The following is a 20,646-nucleotide window of genomic DNA, read 5'->3' on the forward strand; positions in this document are numbered from 1 at the left end:
CTCTCTCTCTCTCTCTCTCTCTCTCTCTCTCTCTCTCTCTCTCTCTCTCTCTCTCACTCACTCACACACACACACACACACACACACACACACGTGTGTGTATGTATGTATCTATATTTATTATGTTATAGAACTACCAATCGCTCTGTGTACTTAGCACAGTTATAATTTTACATTTATCCGGTGGTTCTTTGTGATGTCTTTGTTTCTTACTTGACTATATAAACTTCATGAAGGTAGGAATTTTTTCATTTTTTCTCTCACCATTATATCCCTGGCTGTAGTAGGTACTCAATAAATATAAATATTCCTTGAATGAATAAGTAAATACTTATCTCAAACCAAGATAAAACATAATTTTAACAGTGAAACTCTGGAAGCATTCCAGTTAGAACATAATATAAGTATGCTCATGTCACTGTTATGATTTAACATTATTATAAAAAGTATAACTATTAGAAATGAGAAAATAAAAATGTTGCATGACATAAGATTATGTAACTAAAACTCCTTAAGGGAAGCATTTATAATTAATAAGAGATTTTAGTAATATGAGTTTAAAGTAACTGTAAACAGATCAAAAGCTTTTTTTGCAAAAACCACTTGGAAGACATAATGATTTATTCATAATAACATAAAAATTTAAATACCCTGATAATATCTTAATAACTACTATGTGATAAAATAGTCTTAATAACTAATAATAAAAACTACAACTTAACTGATGAGTTAGAAAAGAAGGGTAAAAGGACACATGGAGAGTGTTAATTGGCATAGACTTTTAAAAAATTATGGCTGCGGTGCTGTTAAGAAACTGTTCATATATACTTGAGCTAATAATTTCACTGGAAACTTCCATAAAGAAGTAGGAAATGGAGAAAAATCGTTATATCCAAAGATATGATCATTACTGCATATTTTTGAAACAACTAGAAATGAGTTAGCTATAAACAGAAATGTTGTAAGTTGTATAACCACGCAATTATTATTCAGAGATCAAAATTATGTTTATAGATATGTTTTAATAACCAGGGATAAGGACTATGTCCTCATGTAAATAAAAAATATAGATTTATATGATATCATCATGTGAAAAGATAGAGGATCAGAAGGAAATTATCAAAATATTAAGTTACTAATGGGTGATGTGGTTTGGTCGGTATTTTTTTTCATGCTTTTCTGTAAATTTCAGATTTTAACAATGGGCATTATTATATGATCAGGAAAAAAAAGTTTTTAAGGGAAAAAAACATAACTTCACTGGACGTCATACTGTTTGTTTTCCTGTAGAAATTTAAGGGATTCGCTCTGAAGTGTTGCAGTTGTTACAGTTACTTTTGTCCTGTGGGAACAGCCGTCCCACTTATAGACCTAGTCCACCATCCAAGAATCATGGAACAATAGTAGCACCAAAGAACTACCATATTCCCTGAACATCAGAGACCTCAGACTGAGGACAAACCACATATGTTATTAATTAGTTACCATCGTATTTTCTAGAACAATTTTCTAAATGATTTGTTTGTTGATACTGTTTTTTTACTACTCTTTAGACCATATTCTCTCATTAGCTAGATTTTACTCTTTCTTGGATATCTTTAAACTCTATAGCAGATATCTTTTCTAATAATGTTTTATCAGGAAAAGGAATGACCATGTTAGTAATCTTAATACTTTGTGCCTTTTATTTTAAGCATTTATGCTTTTGATCATTTCTAGAAGAATGCTGAGAGTAAGTCACACTGTTAAAATGAGGGAAGTAATTTTCAAGGCTATTCTGGACATAAGAAATAGACCTGTAAAGAAACTGTCCAGCTGCATTTATAAAGTAACATCCTGATCCTCTAAGGTTGGCCGTGGAAGACAGTCACTCACATGGGGGTAGCAGCCCTGATGCTGTTCCCATTGCCTCCACCGCCCACAGAGTCGCAAAGTCTCCTCCTATACTGCTGTAAAGTCTCCTTTCTTGCCCAACTCTTCGACACCTTTGGGCGGCATTCTTTTACAAGGAACTTCTATCTGAGACTGTCATGAAGTAATTTTTATTGAGATAAAATATAAATAAGATAATGCTTTTTTAACCATTTTAAGTGTGTAATCCATTGGCATTAAGTAGATTCACAGTCTCGTCCAACCATCACCATTATCCATTTCCAGAACTTTTTCATTATTTCAAATAGAAACCCATTCCCTTCTCCTCTAAGTCCCCGGTAACCTCTGTTCTACTTTTTGTCTCTATGAATTTCCTATTCTAAGTACTTCATGTAAGGTTAATCATACGGTATTTGTCCATTTATGCCTGGCTTATTTCACTAGGCATAATGTTTTCAGTGTTCATCTGTATTGTAGCATGTATCAGAATTTCATTCCTTTTTAAAACTAATAATTTTTAAAGTATCTTTTTTACATACTATTAAGGGAAGCTTCGTGTCTCAATTAAATGCTTCTGTTTTTCCACTTGGAAAGTGCCTGCCTGAGTAGAAAATTGTTTCTGAGGCTTTATTCTCTAGATACCTTAAAAAAATCAACTGGCACAAATGCAGAGCTCTGAGGTCTCAGTACTCTTCAGCTTGGTCTGTTAGAGCAGCAAAATTAGCTCACACATTAGCTTTATTTTTGTTTCATAGCACTTGCTACCACCCAATATGATATGTATTTGTTTATAATAATCTTCCAGTGGAATTTAAGTGCCACAAAAACTTTGTTAAATATCTTCAACATACATCACGTCCTATTGAATAGGAAGCACTCCAAAAAAAATCATTGACTATCTTAATGTCAAAACAGAGTTATTCATGAATGAAAGCAATACTTTGCTTTTAATTATTTTTCCCCTGGATCTGTCTCCCCACTTACTTTTTATCTTTACAGAGAAAGCTGAGGCCCTGAGTTAAATCACTTCTGACCTCTGTGTTTATACCCTCCCCCTCAAAAAATCTTGGTGGTTTATTTCTTAAAAGTCTAACTGACAGTTAAGTAAGAATCTGAGGTTCATTGGTATTCTTCCATCCCTGATTTACCATTCCAGCTTTCTCTGTCTCAGACATCAGGAATCACCTCAGGTGTCACTGGAATTTTGTTAAGAGTCAGTAAAAACAATCATAGGATTATATGTTTGGCTCCTTTGGATTGTAATTTCTTTTCAGTTCACTGTGCCAGACCACGAACAGTGACAGAGGCTTTGGTCATATTCTAGCAAAACTACCCCTGCAACTATTTTCTGTACTGTGATGTTGATGATGTAGCCGTATTCCTGGGGCGTTTATTATAACTTTCTTAAATTTTCTTTAATGTTCCCAAGTCACTCTAGCCACTTGTCATTATATAAAAACAATTCTAATTTTTTGTTATTGTCACCAAGATGATAGTGATATGATTTTTTTAAAAAAGGCACCAGTAGGCACAGGCAGAGCTTATAAGTTCTTTAGCTAAGAGTGTAACTTGCCAACCACAGTGGATCCCACAGTCATAAAGACAAGTTTCCCTGTCCACGTCCAGTCATGATGTTGTAAATCAGTTGACTATAGACATGTGGGTTTATTTCTGGACTTTCAGTTCAATTCTGTTGATCTGTATCTTATCCTTATGACAGCACCACACTGTTTTTTTTGTTTTTTTTTTACTGTAGCTTTGTAGTAACTTTAAATATCAGGAATTTTGAGTCCTCCAACTTTATTCTTCTTTTTTAAGATTGTCTTGGCATCCTTGCACCTTTCCCTTTCATTATGAATTATGGAATCAGCTTGTCCATTTCTGTTAAAAAGAAAAAAAAGACAGCTGGAATTTTTATTGAGATTTTGCTGAATCTATAGATCAATTTAAGGAATATTGCTATTGAAATATATTACATCTTCCAATCCATGAACATGGGATGCCTTTCCATTTATTTAGGTCTTCTTTAATTTCTTGCAACAATGTTTTGTAGCTTTCAGTGTAAGTCTCAGACTTGTTAAATTATTTCTAAGTATTTTACCCTTTTTTATGTCCCTATAAATGGAATTGTTTTCTTATGTTTAATTTAGGATTTTTCATGCCTTTTTTGTTGTTGTTGAAAACTGGACATCTTGAATATTGTACTGTGGCACTTCTGGAAGTCAGATTCTCACCCCTCCCCAGGGTTTGTTATTGCTGTTTGCTGCTGTTTTTGTTATTTGTTTAGTGACTAATTTTATAAAGTCTGTATTCTTTTTCACGTGTGGCCACAGAAGTGTCTGTTATGTTAGCCTAGTCATCTGCTAAGTATTGGACAGAGATTTACTTACACGCCTCGAACCAGAAAATCTCCCAGTCTTTGCACGGGGGCTCTGTGTGTGTGGCACATGGAGGGAGGGGGAGCAGCACACACTAAACATTCAATCAGGTGGTCTGCATCTCTGCATTAGCCTTCAGTTCTTGTTTGCATAGAGCTTGGAAGTCAGCCAGGGGTGAGAAGAACGTAGGGCCTTCTCAGGTCTTCCCTGAGCATGCACGTGTTCCTGGGCATGCACGTGGCCTTGTAGATTTCCAGGAATACGTCAGAACCTCTCAAAGCCCTGTTTCCCAAAACATCTCATTCCCCAGCCTTTCCTCACTAAGTTTGTGGTTACTCTATTGTGCGTCCCAGCTATTTTCTGTTGTCTCAGGAGTGACTAAAACATTTGCCTGTAAATGTTTTCCATAAATCAGAGTAGCAGCTTTAACACTAGGCGAATCACAAGTTAGGCAGCATAAAGGCAAGACTTTTCAGAAGGTTTTCTAGGGAGTCACCAGACAGTTCAAACAAAAAGTTACAATTCATTCAGAATAAAGTCCATTCTACTGCTTCTGGTAATATTGGTACTGGAATGTGAGCTGTCATTTTCAAGGCTACTGATTAGCTTGGGAGCAGGAGATGGGACTTAGGTAAGTTATAATGCCACACATCTCAGTGTTCTTACTGAGATGCAGCCATTTTTCTTGAATAAACACTCTCAGGGTTGCTGCAAGCTTTTGGTTAGTTTTCATGGTTCTGAAAATATTCATTCCCACAGATTTTCTAGTTTTTCCATTTTCTGTATAAGGACGGAGTTTTGGAGCTCCTTACTCAGCCATTTTAGCTAATGTCACTCCCCAAAGAGAGCCCAGAAGATGTGAACTGTAAGTCTTTTAAGTTCTTTGCTTCTCTCAGAGAGAGAGTCAGCCTCTAACAGCATGACCCATTATGTGATTATTTGTTGACCTGTATAGCTCCTTGGATGTTCAGGAAATTGTCTTCCAGGTTCTAATCTATAAATGACAGTATCTTTTTTTCAGTATCTTGGAAGCCTAGTAGATAGAAAGGCCCGAGTTATGACCAACAGAATGGATGGAGGTAGATCACTGGAGTGTCAGTGCCAGTTCTGCATGCGAATTTGTGAGGCGCTCTTCCAGTTACTGTTGCTGCTTTTGTGTATTCACCTGAGACTGGGGAAAGGGGCAGTTCAGTGTCTGTGGGCCTAGTCAATGTGATTTCCAGTGTTGTCTCAGTAGTTCTCCAAAATGGACCCACGTTATTACCTCAATTACTTCCCCCAAAACCCATGGCTGTAAATTAGGCCATTTCTCTAGCTTTCTAACTTTAGTATTTGTGATAAGAATCACGGAGGGCCCTTGTTTTAAATGGGGATGATTTAGCAGACCTGAAGTGGCACCAAGGAGTCTTCATATTAAATAAACACGTGCAGCTGTTTTGATCCACATTAGAAATGACTCTGTCTCCAGTCATTAATTCAAGTTCAGTGGGACTGATACACAGAGCATAATGCCAGGTTATCACCTGAAGTAAAAAATACAACTCACCACCAAGGGGATCGGATATTCACATCCTCTACATGGTGCCGCCTTCTCCTCTGACCCAGGATTCCCGCAGGAGAACAGTTAACTAATCTAGACATTGCTGACTGAGTCTACTGCAAGTTGCAGTTCTCACAGGATCCCTGGCCTATTGTGAGGCTCTTTGGAACCGTTCCCATTACCTTCACATCTTGGCAAGCATTACCTCAGAAACATAAATAAGAGACAGTACTACTGATTTTTCCAGGGAGACTAAAGTTCTCCCCTCTATCTCAGTACCACCAAGACAAATTTTAGTGGAAAAAAGCTAATCCCAGAACCCATCATACTTGTTAGCCACTAAAATAGAAATTGTTACAACTGTCAACTGTCATTTATAGACGAGGATGTCTGAAACCGAGTTAATTCCTTCTCTGCTTTCCTGTCCTCTCCCCTGGAAAAACCTACTTCTTAGAGCTTAATGTCTCTCTGCTGATACAGTGTTCCTCTCTGAAAGCCATGAATTACCCTAGATTTCTCCCTCCTCTTCATCCCTCTTTGTGTGTGTCTCTTAATTCTGCCTTCTCTCTAAAACCACTGCCTCTGGCTTAGGTAAGCCCTCCAGAAATTCATGTCTGGATTAGTGCAAAAGCCGCCTCGTTTCTTCAGGTACTGCGTTGTCCCATTTGTCCTCTCCTCTCTGACTTTGAGCTACAGGTACGTTAGACCTTTTGCCCGTGTCACTCATCTCTCTTACACTTTGTTTTGATTTTGCATTATTTTTGTTTGCTTTAGTTAAAATACATTCTGTTGATCTGTCATCCTGTTTCCTAATCCCTGTCTCTTCTTTTGTGTCCGGTCTGCAATTAAAACCACCTGATAAGTTCATCCATTTCTTAATTACGGACACTGTTTTGAATTCTGCAATGTCCCTTTGGCTCTTTTTTTTTAATAGGTTTTAGTTCTCTGTTAAAAGTTTCCGTCTTTCCACCTATTTTTGTTCTTTTTAAAATGTATATGAATTGTTATTTTAAAGTCCTTGCCTAAGTCCCTTTCTATTGTCTGTTTTTTTTCTCCTGCATTTTGATATTTGGTCCTTTTCTTTTTGTATGACGGTTTTTGGTAAGAACCAGAAGTTGCTGATGAAAAGTTATAGAAGCAAAGAACTGTAAGGTCTGTTCTGGCAGTCTAGGTACCAGACGCTTACTTCATTCTGTTGAGGCTTGATTTTAGGCTGTGTGAGAGTTCTTCTCTTTTGTGTCTTACTCCTAGCGTCTGGCCCTACTGGGTCTCTAATGAAAGTGCAGTGTTTAGCAAAGTCCTTCCACCTTGAACTCCAACCTCTGTCTCTTCAGTAACGTGTTATGCCTGCAGCTTCAACCTCCGCGTTTCTGTTTTCTCCTGGCCTTTTTGCGGGGGGAGGCGTGTTGCCATGTGTATGTGTAGATGAGTAGTCAGCAAATGAGAGGAGTTTCTGCAGAGATTTCTTTGGTTTCTTCTCTGCGGTTTCCTCCTCCTGGACTTGCCCCCATCTCACATCTCATCAGTTTGGCAGCCCTAACTTTCTCTTCTGTCTTTCCCGATATGTAGGAAATATATCTTCCCCACACTGGGACTGCGCAATATGACTGTCACTCTCTGTTGGAATTCTTTTCCTCCAGGCTGCAATTTGGAAAATGCCCCCAGCAACAAAGTTGAGGAGCTTTCCTCCTCTGCCTCCTGCTTTCAAGGATTGTAACTCCTCAGTTGTTAATTGTTGGTTGACCCCTACCTCCATGACTCTAGACAGTGCTTTTCTCTACCTTTTGTCATTGTTTCGGGGTGGGGGGGGAAAGGCTAGTCTAATATAAGCTGTTCCATCTTTATTAGAACTGGACGTCCAAAATGTCGGTTTTAAACATTTAACTTTTGTTAAGTCGTTTTATTTTCCTTATGTCCAAGCTTTTAAATTTTAGAGGAAAGGTAAATGACCTCATTGCCTCCTGTACCTTAAATGGTTTATCGGAGTAATTTTTATACAATTTTATTTTTTAGTATGAAAAACAAACATATGAGTAAATGGAGTCAGTTGTTTCGGAAGGGGAAGGCTTAATGTAGAAGGCTATGGGAATATAAAATTTTTGCACATATATGTTCCTTAAAGAATGTTCAACTAGCTTCTTATACTTAATCAGAAATGTAGAAAATCTTGTGTATATTTCACTTGCTGTTTGACAAAGTGAAATCCGGCTTTGAAAATGATCTAAGTATTAATATAGCTTTCACAGATTTCTGGATTCTTTTCTAGTGGATTAATGACTTAGAAACTGATGATTTGTATGTTATGTGGCCTTCAAGTTGCCAGGAACTCTTGAAGCCAGTGTCCCCTGGAAGTATACCTTTCATAAGGCGTAATTTTCATAATTTGGTAAGTTTTATACTTTGAAATTTTGTATACATCTTTTATAAAGATATCACCATTCTTTTTGGACTACCCTGCTCTTGGTAAGTAGGCATGTGAGTAATAAGGAAAGGAGTATTTGCCTGATGCAACAAGCTTGAGGTGGCATGGCTGACTAGGTATCAAAAGCTAGCAGTGTCACATAACCTGCCTTTTATTATTTAACCCTCATGTGCTTTTATAATACCATCATTAAATTGATGGGTTACTGTTATATTTTCTAAAAGCAATTTATGATCAAACTTTTCTTCCTTCTTTATTATAAAGAACTAATTTAAGTACATTTCAGGGAAAAATACATAAATACTACTATGTCATCTGTGATATAAATATTCATTATTACAATGTTAAATAACCTTATAGAACTTTGTAATGTGGAGAAAACACCTAGGGCTTTATATTTTTTTCACATAGGAATTGAATATCTTAGTTCCTACAGCAGATGTTAATGCTGTTATTTTTTGGATCAAAATTCAATTTCTATTTCCTTTTTTAAAAAACTCATCACAGAAAATCCAACGAACACTTAGAATAAGGTATTTCACTTCTTCTAAAAAATATTTTACTTAGTGCTGTGCTTCAAAAAGAGGATGAATAACCTGATTAAGTTTCGTGTATTATATTTTGGTGTGTAGCTTTTAGAAATTTGTAAACTGTGCAACTCTTTCGTATGTACGTTCCTCAAAATTCTTTAAAATTGCTAGAAAATTTAAAAAATTGTACCTTGAATTTCATGCTTTTAGCTACAGAAATTAGATTAAGTTTCAATTTCATGAAAATTATGAAGTGTTAAAACAAAATGGTGATTATAGTCTACTACTTTTTTTTAGGTTCTGTTTATTGATCCGGCTCAAGAATATACCGTGGACTTTATAAAACTTGCTGAACTTTTCTTTTATCATAAAATTCCTCTTAGGTAATTATCAATTTATAACAGACTGTCAACTGAAGGAAATCCAGTGATGTTCATGTTGTGTCACACGGAGTGTCAATGTTGAATTCAAAGTGATGGTCATCTCTAGGGCCTGACACGACATAGCTGTGTGCTGTGAAAAATCATACACCTTTATGGTCGACTCCATTAATCAGAGCTGCTTGGTAGTCTTGTTTACCCTGTTACCTTCCTGAGAGAATGATTGTCACTTGGGTACTTAAGGATGGGTCCATTTTCCGTGGTCGTGTTAGGAGTACACTTCCCTCCACTTTTTCTTTCTGGAAAAAAATAGCTATTTGATAATGTCACCACCAGAGAGAGTTTTACATTTTGGAGGAATCCAACAGAGATGAGGATTTTGGTGAAAAGGCATTACAAATCAAAGCTTTTCAAATAATAATACTCCCCTTTACCCCAGATACTAACACATTCCCCCCATCTAGATGTTCTAGTCTAATAATATTTAAAAATCGTGGTTTATTGTGGTTCAAGAGGTAGTTGTAACATCTCTCATTCATCTTCTTTCCTAGAATTGGTTTTGTGTTCATTGTTAATACAGATGATGAAGTTGATGGAAAAAATGATGCTGGAGTTGCTCTTTGGCGAGCTTTCAACTATATTGCAGAAGAGCATGGTGTATCACAAGCATTTATTTCCATAGTACACGTGAGTTGATGTACTACATATAATTTCTTTAGGATGTTTAGTGGTTTTTGCATTACTATAATTATTATTATTTTAACATTTCAAAGTTTATAAAAACTACCATGGGGATTAGTACACATGATGAATTTGATTCTTGCAGCTCCCAACTGAAGTACATAGTATTGTCCCCATTTTATAAATGAGGCTCTGCCCAAATCTATGAATTTATTTAGGTTTACCCAACCAATAAAGGAACTTAAATTGTATATATAAATTTAGAGGAAGCATATTAATAGAAAATAATTAGTAAGGGAAGAATTCTTGAGCTGGGTTTGGAATAAAATCATGAATAGAAAAGATTATTTCAAACTTAAATGTTCTAAATGACAAAGTATATAGAGACTTCCTAGAGAATTTCAAAGGAGGAAGAAAACTTCACAACAGCAAATTGGTATCAAAATGGTAAGATTGATGCTGAGTCTGACAAAGAGACTGTAAGAAATGTCAGAAATTGGTAAGAACCTTATTTAGGAAGAACAAGAGGTAAGAAGATTATTTTATAATGGAGGGTTTGAAACCCTCTTATGGCTCATAATGGAAATATAAATGTATTAAAGAGCTATACTGTTGTTATCAAGAAAGTCAGGTTATAGCTTTAAACAACTATTCATTTTTATATTTATTATTCTTTGGCTTGTCAACCATTATTCTAACAGGGAATGGTTCTTCTTCAAACTGAAAATGAAATTACCGAAGCAGTGTAAATTTCCTGCCCTGTTTCTGGAGCTCCCACGAAAACCACTAAATACTTCACTGAGTCATTGTCCTGAGGTATAGAAGTTACCTACACTTCAGTGACTTGGGGATACACTGTATTCTGTAAAATAGTACCATGGAATAAGTGTCAATATTATATCTCAGTCTATTAGTTTTACTGATTGGTGTAAGAGTTTATAAGGGATTCAGTCAAATTGACTTAAATCTTTTATTAAAGTCCACCTACCTCACTGTGAAAGGATCAGTATGATATTCAACACTAAGAAACTTCAAGACCTTCCAAAATTATCTTTACCTTAATTATTTATAATTGAGACCTAAATTACCTTAATTATCTCTACTTAATCTCTCTTCTTTGAGCATTTTGTATTAGACGTTCATTTGCACATGATGGCATATTTGTCAGTACCTTACCTTTTGAATTATCTACTGTGATGTTCAGCACAGTACTGTAATCTCTTGGAAAACTGAATTGCACTTGAAACCATATGATTCAATACAAAGCAGCATAAAAGTAGGTATTGAATATGTGCAATAGCCTGTAAGTTGTGCTAAACGAAGAAGAAGAAGGAAAAATCAGTGAGGAAGAGATATTTAGAGAAAGCAGTTAGAATCCACTGGGGTCTGAAGGGTCAGATTGTTCATAGCTTTTCAAACTGTATGTGCTTGTGACCACAAAATTTTTATATCCCATAGAAAGGTAAAACGTTGTTGAGTTAACATTCTGTTGGGAGAGTATTATGTCCATTAGATCACTTAGCTTCACTAATTTAGAATAATTTGAGCAAAATCTTGTCTTTTAGTAAAATACGTGAATTTTAAATTCTCTTTAATACTGTTTTGTTACTTTCAATGAGCAAATTATTATATTTAAATTAATTTGAAAATACAGTATCAGGAGAGAGGAAGAATATAACAGAAGGCCAAAGTCATAATAACAGTCTATGAAAGTTATTGAAATATATTGGAGAATTATGGTAGAGTAAGTACATTATTTGTAGTAGAATGATCTTACTTTGTATCTCAGCTCTACTGCATAGTGACTGTACAGACATACAAGTAGTTTAATTTTCTCTCCCTACCTTACAACATTCAGATTCAAAAGTATATGTTACATACTTAATGAATATTTGATGAATTCAGTTAGAGAATGTAAAAGCACTTTAAGACTTTAACTTTTGGCTACAATGGAGTAACAAACAATAGATTAGCCATCCTACAGTAAGCACTTATAAAACTGAACAAAATACATGATATAAGTCTGTTTTCAGATGTTCAGCAAGAAGCAACAAGGACTTTGATCCTTGGAAAAAGGTAAAATAATGATATTCACAGAAAAAGAATTTCTGGCCACCTAAAAAGAAACACTAAAAGGAAATGACACCAGATGGTAACTCACATCTACGGGAAGAAATGAAATGGCAACTGTAAATAAAATGTAAATATATAGATAAATACAGAAGGCTGTATGAATATATTTTTTCTCTTTAAATTATACAAGATTTAATGAAACATAAATTCTAACTTACTTAGAGGTAATACATGTGACAATAATTGTACAAAGTAGAATGAAATGGATCTATTTTAAATTCTATATTTTGTAATTAGGATTAATAGGAAGTAGATTGTGGTAAGTTCCAATGTATATTGTAATTACTGGAGTAACCACAAAGAAAATAAATTTAAAAATCGTTTAAAAATCAAAAGAAGAATCGAAATGGCACTCTAAGAATTATCTCTTAAGCACAAAAGAAGACAGTAAAGGAAGAATCAATAAACAAAAGACACATATATAGAAAACAAATAGCAAAATGGCACAAGTTAATCCACCCATACCAATACTTATGTTAAGTATGAGTAAATTAAACTTAAGCATACTAGAAGAATGGATAAAGAAAGGTGGGAAATTATTCACAAGCCAAGTATTCAACAATCAGGAAGAAATGGATAAATTGCTAGAAATATACAACCTACCAAGACTGAATCATAAGGAAATAGAAAATCTGAACAGACCAATTCCTAGTAAGGAGATTGAATCAGGGATCAAAAACCTCCCAACAAAGAAAACCCAGGACCAGATGGCTTCATTGGCAAATTCTACAAAACATTTAAAGACAGGTTGATACCAATCCTTGTCAAACTTTTCCAAAAAATAGAAGAGGAGAGAATACTTCCAAACTCATTTTACAATCCCAGCATTATCTTGATACCAAAGCCAGTTAAGGACACTACAAGAAAAGAAAATTACAGGCCAGTATCCCTAATGAACATAGATGCAGAAATCCTCAGCAAAGTGTTAAAGAAGTGAATTCAACAGTACCTTAAAAGGATCATATACCACAAGCAAGTGGGATTTATTTCTGGGATGCAAGGATGATTCAACATACACAAATCAATCAGTGTGAAACACCATATTAACAAAAGGAAGGATAAAACTCATATGATCATCTCAATAGATGCAGAAGAAGCATTTGACAAAATTCACAGCCTTTTATGATTAAAAAAAAAAACTCTCAACAAATTAGGTATAGAAGGAATGTACCTCAACATATAATGAAAGCTATATGTGACAAGCCCACAGCTAACATCATCCTCAACAGTGAAAAGATGAAAGCTTTTTCTCTAAGATCAGGAACAAGGTGAGGTGTCCACTCTCACCACTCTTAATCAGCATAGTATTTGAAATCCTAGCCAGAGAATTAGGCAAAAACAATAAATAAAAGGCATCCAAATTAGAAAGAAGCAAAATTATCTGTTTGCACATGACATGATCTTGTATGTAGGAAACCCTTAAAGACCCCACCAAAAATCTGTTAGAACTAATAAACAAATTCAATAAAGTTGCAACAGAAAAAATCAGTTACATTTCTATACACTAACAAAGAACTCTTGGAAAGAGAAACTAAGTAAACAGTCCCATCTACCATAGCATCAAAAAAAGTAAAATGCTTAGGAACAAATTTAACCAAGGAGGTGAAAGATCTTTACACTGAAAATTATAAAACATGGATGAAAGAAATTGAAGAGGACATAGATAAATGGAAAGATATTCCATGTTCATGGATTAGAGAATTAATACCATTAAATACTCTGTACTACCCAAAGCAATCTACAGATTTAGCGCATTTAAAATTCCAGCATTTTTCACAGAAATAGAAAAAAAATCATAAAATTCATATGGAACCATGAAAGACCCCTAATAGGCAAAGCAGTCTTGAGAAAGAATAAAGTCAGAGACATCACACTTACTGATGTCAAATATATTACAAAATTATAATAATCAAAACAGTATTATACTGGTATAAAAAGAGATAAATAGGGCTTCCCTGGTGGCACAGTGGTTGAGAGTCGGCCTGCCGATGCAGGGGACATGGGTTTGTGCCCCGGTCCGGGAAGATCCCTCATGCCACGGAGCGGCTAGGCCCGTGAGCCATGGCTGCTGAGCCTGTGTTTCCGGAGCCTGTGCTCCGCAACGGGAGAGGCCACAACAATGAGAAGCCCGCGTACCGCAAAAAAACAAAACAAAACAAAAAAACAGATAAATAGAATTGAGAACTGAGAAATAAACCCATTCATATGTGATCAATTAATTTGCACCAAAGGAACCAAGAATGTACAATGGGAAAAAGATAGTTTCTTCAATAAATGGTATTGGGACAGCTGGATATCCACATGCAGAATGGTGAAACTGGACCCCTATCTTATTCCGTACCCCAAAATCAAGTCATAAGGGATTAAAGAGTTGAACATAAGCTCTGATGCTGTAAAAGAAAAAAAAAGAAACATTTCATAGAAGAAAACATAGGAGTTAAGCTCCTTGACATTTATCTTGGCAATAATTTTTTGGATTTGACAAAATCAAAGGCAAAAAAACCCAGAATAAACAGGGAGTCTGTGTCAAACTAAAATGCTCTGCACAGCAAAGGAAACCATCAACGAAAGCAAATGGCAGCCTATAGAATAGGAGAAAGTATTTACAAACCGCGTATCTGATAAGGGGTTAATACCGAAATATGTAAGAAATTCGGGGGCAGGGATCAAGATGGTGGAATAGAAGGACGTGGAGCTCACCTCCTCCCTCAAATACGTTAAATACATCTATTTGTGGAACAATTCTCACAGAAAACCTACTGAACTCTGGAAGAAGACCTCATACAGTCAAAACTGCAAGAAAGATCACCATGTAACTGGTAGGATGAAGAAAAAAAAAAAAAGAATTGGGATGGGACCTGCAGCCCTGGGAGGGAGCTATGAAAGAGGAAATGTTCCCTTACCCTGGGAACCCTCTTCAGTGGCTGGGGGATCAGCCAGCTTCAGAGGGTCAGAGGAGAGTACAGAAGCTAGACTGCAACAGGAAAAACAGAGGAGACCACCACAGATGGTTCTTGCCACCTCGTTGCATTCCCCAACATGAGACTTCTGTCTGCTGGTGCATGCAGGGGTGGGGTGCTGAAACTCAGGCTTCAGCAGACAGACCCGGGGAGAGGACTGGGGTTGGCTGTGTGGAGACAGCCTGAAGGGGCGAGAATGCAGTACAGGCCAAAACTGGGAGTGTGTTTAAGGAGCCCAGGTCCACCATAAAAAGCCCCATTCATTGTGAATGTGCAAAGGGAGGGTGGGCCCTCACCATAGCAGCAGCTTTTTTACCGTGAACAGAGCTGGCTCAGCTCTGCCTCAAGAGCTCTGGGAGCCTGCAAGTGCAGGGGGTTGCCCCCAAGTGGAGGTGGGCCTGAAATCTGAGCTGATCCCCAGGGGCCATGTGACTTTGGAAGGGGGTGGCTGAAATCTGAGCCCTGTCCTGGGCGGCTTTAGTGGATTTATACCACAGGACCTTTGTAAGCTCAGAGCCTACAGGACATGTGAACAGCTACCTGCAGGAGCTGGGGTCTGGGCTGACTCCCTAGCTCCCACAGTGGGTCCTGGTTCCTGACTTCAGTGGAACTGCACTGATGGCTTTGTGAGCACAGTACCTGAGAGACATCCAGGCTGATTGCCTGCATTCCCATGACTGAGGCAGGGTCAAGGGCAGCGCCAGCAACAGTTTACTTTGTGAGCCCACACAACAGGTGACAGACACCACCACAGATTGCACTTCCCGGTGGACAGCTCCTGCAGAGGCATACTCAACGTCTCATCTACCAGTGGAAGCACTCCAGTCCTGCATACCTCACACCACAGCTTAGAAACGAATCTGGGGGCTTCTATTCCAACAACTATGGAGCAGACCCAGCCCCCAACAGGGCTGTGAGAACCACAGAGCAAAGAGGAGGCCCCACTCAACATCCAGTGCACTGGTCACCACAACACCAGTCACACCCTCTATTAAGGAGATAACAGCCAGCACACATGGAGGAAAGACGTGGCAGACATCCATACTACAAACAGCCCTCACACCAAAGATATTAGACTCATGCAGGATACACAGGGATGCTCCCGCATAAAAACAGCCCTTGGAGACCCCAGTAGATAATTGTTACTCCCAAATTCATAGCGTCAGAGAAATATAAGTAAAGTGAAGAAGCAGAGGAACTACTCTCAACCAAAAGAACAAGAAAAATCCTCTGAAAGAACAATGAAACAGATCTTTCCAATCTGCCAGGTCCCGAGTTCAAAAAGGGGGTAATAAAAATACTGAAGGAATTAAGAAAGACTATCGATAGAAGTGCAGATCGCTGTAACAAGGAACTAGAAACTATAAAGGGGAGCCAATTAAAATTAGAAAACTCAATTGCTGAGATGAAAGCTCAGCTAAAGGCAGTAAATAGCAAACTAAATAATGCAGAAGAATGAATAAGTGATCTGGAAGATAAAATAATGGAATCACCCAATAAGAACCAGCAGACAGAAGGACAAATGAAAACAAAAAAATAAAAGCAATATAAGAGACCTATGGGATAATATAAAGCATGCCAATCTATGCATAATAGGGATCCCAGAAGGAGAAGAAGAAAAATGGGATTGAAAATGTATTTGAAGAAACTATTGCTGAAAACTTCCCAGACCTAAAGAAGGAAACAGATAAACAGGTACAGGAAACACAGAGGGTCCCAAACAAGAAAAACCAAATAAACCTACACCAAGACATGCTATAATTAAAATGGCAAAAGTTAAAGAGAGGATTGTAAAGGTAGCAAGAGAAAAACAAAGAGTTAGCCTAAGGGCATTCCTTTGTAACTATCAGCTGATTTCTCTACAGAAGTGTTGGAGGCCAGAAGGGAGTGGCAAGATACATTCAAAGTCCTAAAAAGGAAAATCCTGCAACCTAGGATACTCTCTACCCAGCAAGATTATTATTTAGAATGGAAGGTGAGATAAAGAATGTCTCAGACAAGCAAAAACTAAAAGAATACAACAATGCTAAACCTATCCTAAAAGAAATATTGAAAGGTCTTCTCTAAATAGAAAAGAAGGAAGAATCTATAGAAAAGAGAAGATCACAGTTGGAAGTGCGATGATGACTACAATGAACAGCAAAAGAATAAACATGAAGATGTAAAAGAGGACCTCAAAATCATAAAATGTGGGGGAAGGGAATAAGAAAATTTAGATTTTTTTTTTTAGAATTTATTTAAACCTGTATGACTACCAGTCTAAATCAAGTAGATATAGTAATGGGAGAACATAATTGAAAAACAGAGAAGCCACAAATCAAACACATAAAACAGATTCACAGAAACAAAAAAGAGGAGAACTTAAGCATAGCACAAAAGAAAATCATCAAACTGCAAAAGGGAAAATAAAAAGAAAAGAACAAAGGAGAAATACAAAATCAAGGTTTAAAATTGCAATAAATACATATCTATCAATAATTACCTTAAATGGAAATATTTAAGGGAAACAAGGTTTAAAATGGCAATAAATACATGTCTATCAATAATTACCTTAGGGCTTCCCTGGTGGCGCAGTGGTTGAGAGTCCGCCTGCCGATGCAGGGGACACGGGTTCGTGTCCCGGTCCGGGAAGATCCCACATGCCGTGGAGCGGCTGGGCCCGTGAGCCATGGCCGCCGAGCCTGCGCGTCCGGAGCCCGTGCTCCGCAATGGGAGAGGCCACAACAGTGAGAGGCCCGCGTACCACAAAAAAGAAAAATAATAATAATAATAATAATTACCTTAAATGTCAAAGGACTAAACGCTTCACTCAAAAGACATAGAGTGGCAGGTTGGATAATAAAACAAGAGCCTACGATATGCTGCCTATAAGAGACACACTTTAGGGCAAAAGACACACATAGATTGAAAGTGAGGGTATGGAAAAAGATATTTCATGGAAATGGAAATGACAAGAAATCAGGGATAGCAATACTCATATTAGATGAAATAGACTTTAAAACAAAGACCATAAAGGATAAAAAAAGAACACTGCCTAATGATAAGAGGATTAATATAAGAAGAGGATATTGCATTTGTTAACATATATGCACCCAATAAAGGAGCACCTAAATACATAAAAGAAATACTAACAGACATAAAGGGAGGAATTGACAGGAACATGATAATAGTAGACTATAACACCCCATTGATCAGTGGACAGATATTCCAGACAGAAAATCAGTAAGGCAACAGAGATCCTAAATGACACAATAGAACAGTTAGATTTAATTGATATTTTCTGTACATTACACCCAAAAAAACTAGAATATACATTCTTTTCAAGTGCACATGGAACATTCTCTAGGATAGAGCACACACTAGGACACAAAACAGGTCTCAAAAAATTTTAAGAGGATAGAAATTATTTCAAAGATCTTTTCTGACCACAACAGCATGAAACTAGAAATCACAGAAAGAGAAATGAGAAGAAAAGCCTGCATGGCAACTAAACAACATGCTACTAAAAAAACCAATGGGCTGAGTTGTCTCTGAGGGGCGGCAAGGAAAAAGGATTAACCATGTCATCTTTGATCAGAAAGGTGATCAGCACTGCGAAAGCCCCAGCGGCCATTGGTTCCCTACAGTCAGGCTGTGTTAGTCGACAGGACCATTTACATTTCAGGACAGCTAGGCATGGATCCTGCAAGTGGACAGCTTGTGCCAGGAGGGGTGGCAGAAGAGGCTAAACAAGCTCTTACAAACATGGGTGAAATCCTGAAAGCAGCAGGCTGTGACTTCACAAATGTGGTAAGAAGAGCTGTTTTGCTGGCTGATATAAACGACTTCAATACTGTCAATGACATCTACAAGCAGTATTTCTAGAGTAGTTTTCCTGCAAGAGCTGCTTACCAGGTTGCTGCTTTGCCCAAAGGAGGCCGTGTTGAGATTGGAGCAGTAGCTGTCCAAGGACCTCTCGTGCCAGCATCGCTCTAAGTGGGCCCCGTGTTATTTAGTCTGGAATTTTAATAATGTTTTTAAATTAACATCTTAATTTTTACAGTATTTGTTGGAAAGTGTAAGGTTGACTGAAATATCTGAAGTTATTATGGAAATACCATATAATAAGGGGAATTGAACATGAGTGGAAGATTAATGATGAATCTAGTTACTGATGTTATAAATTACACTTCTATAACACTCATTACTGGATGTGGGAAAAGAGACACACGTTACATAGTTACTCAGAAAAATAAAAGTAAAGGGAAATAGCATGTAGGAAAGGTGAGTTAGTATTCCTGAGAAATAATGAAGAGCACACCTAATTCAATCAAACTCTGTTAATTTAATGGTATGAACTATTCAGTTCTCATGTCAGATACATGATTCTGCTTTTACTTGAGTAAAATTAAAGCATTTAAGTTTGAATGGTAGAGGTAAAGGAGAAGAAACTGGACCAAATTTTATATAGATAATATTTTTCTAATGGAAATAAAATAGCATGCAGATTTTCAAAAAATAAAAAAATAATAAAAAAATAAAGTTAACCATTATTTTATTAAGAATCATAACATCTGGTTTGATCAAAATAGAATATAATATACAAATATGATATGGTATTTTGAAAGCCAAAGAATATTCACAAAACCATTTTTACTATAGGATAATAGATTGTATTCTTAAAATGGTTTATTTGTGTATGTGTGGGAATCGTGTGTATATATATATATGTATGTATATAGTATGCTTAGAACTTACAAAATATAAAATATGTTCTTTATTTTATAAATATGCATGCTAAGGGAAAGAAATAAAACTAATTACTGTAAGGTGAAAGTTAATTATAATATCTTTATTTTCACAGATGTACCAAAAAGTAGAGAATCACAATATACTCACTGTGGACAATGTGAAGGGTGTTCTCCAAAATGAATTTCCTCATGCTAACATTTGGGATATTTTGGGAATTTATTCTAAATATGATGGTGAAAGAAAGGTAAGCTGGAATGCAAATTTTTAAAAATGTGATCAAGAAACTTTTATTATAATCTCATGAATAAATGATCTCAGTATAATTAACTCATGATTTAGATTTTAGACCCTCAGAAAAAAGGGAAATTTATACCTTGGAATGACACAAGTTGTATACAGTATTTAAGTTGCCACTATTGGCTTTTTTAAAAGTACCAAAACAGATACTTCTCAGAATTTACAGTGCAGAAAATTACAAAAAACAACCTTAAAACAATTAAAAAGTGGCAATAAGTACACACCTATCAATAATTAAATGTAAATGGACTAAGTGCTCCAATCAAAAGAGTGGCTGAATGGCTTTACAAACAAGACTCTAACTTTTATGTAGAGATAAGTGAATTCATTTATTCATATGTATTCTAGGTAAAGGCAACAGCAACATATGATGTGATACAAATGAATTTTTAAGTTGAGATAATTTTATATAGCCAAAACATACTATTTATATCAGTTGCCATGAAAATATCTAACACCATGTTATCCTCAGATATTGGTGTTCACAACCCAATATTACTGTTTCCTATTAACTACCTTTTTATACATAATATATACCTTTTTATACATAATATATTTGGATGTAAATTTCATTTCCAACTGTATTATAAGTACTTTAAGGAAAGGAATCTTGTCTTCTTATTCTTTTGTATTCCTCAAGTTTGCACGTCTTAATTTTTAGATATTATTTTTTGAGTCTTACAGTAATTGAAGGTTGAGCTCTCTTCCACCTCCTGACCGTC

At 36.3% G+C, this 20,646-nt stretch overlaps 1 protein-coding gene and 1 pseudogene across 2 annotated transcripts in view; both read left to right on the plus strand.

The window, feature by feature from the left end:
- The window catches only part of UGGT2 (UDP-glucose glycoprotein glucosyltransferase 2), a 164,129-nt gene that overhangs the window by 58,646 nt on the left and 84,837 nt on the right, over positions 1-20,646 (plus strand). For both annotated transcript variants that reach the window (XM_027115971.1, XM_027115972.1), the window contains exons 13-16: positions 8,057-8,176; positions 9,040-9,125; positions 9,674-9,809; positions 19,740-19,871. In XM_027115971.1, the coding sequence (XP_026971772.1) occupies positions 8,057-8,176; positions 9,040-9,125; positions 9,674-9,809; positions 19,740-19,871 (474 nt within the window). The remainder of the gene's footprint in view (positions 1-8,056; positions 8,177-9,039; positions 9,126-9,673; positions 9,810-19,739; positions 19,872-20,646) is intronic.
- LOC113625431 (2-iminobutanoate/2-iminopropanoate deaminase pseudogene) lies at positions 18,457-19,150 on the plus strand (annotated as a pseudogene).

The sequence above is a fragment of the Aethalodelphis obliquidens genome, unplaced genomic scaffold (genome assembly GCF_003676395.1).
Source record: "Aethalodelphis obliquidens isolate GAN/ISIS:26980383/991018 unplaced genomic scaffold, ASM367639v1 scaffold15, whole genome shotgun sequence".
Taxonomy (NCBI): domain Eukaryota; kingdom Metazoa; phylum Chordata; class Mammalia; order Artiodactyla; family Delphinidae; genus Aethalodelphis; species Aethalodelphis obliquidens.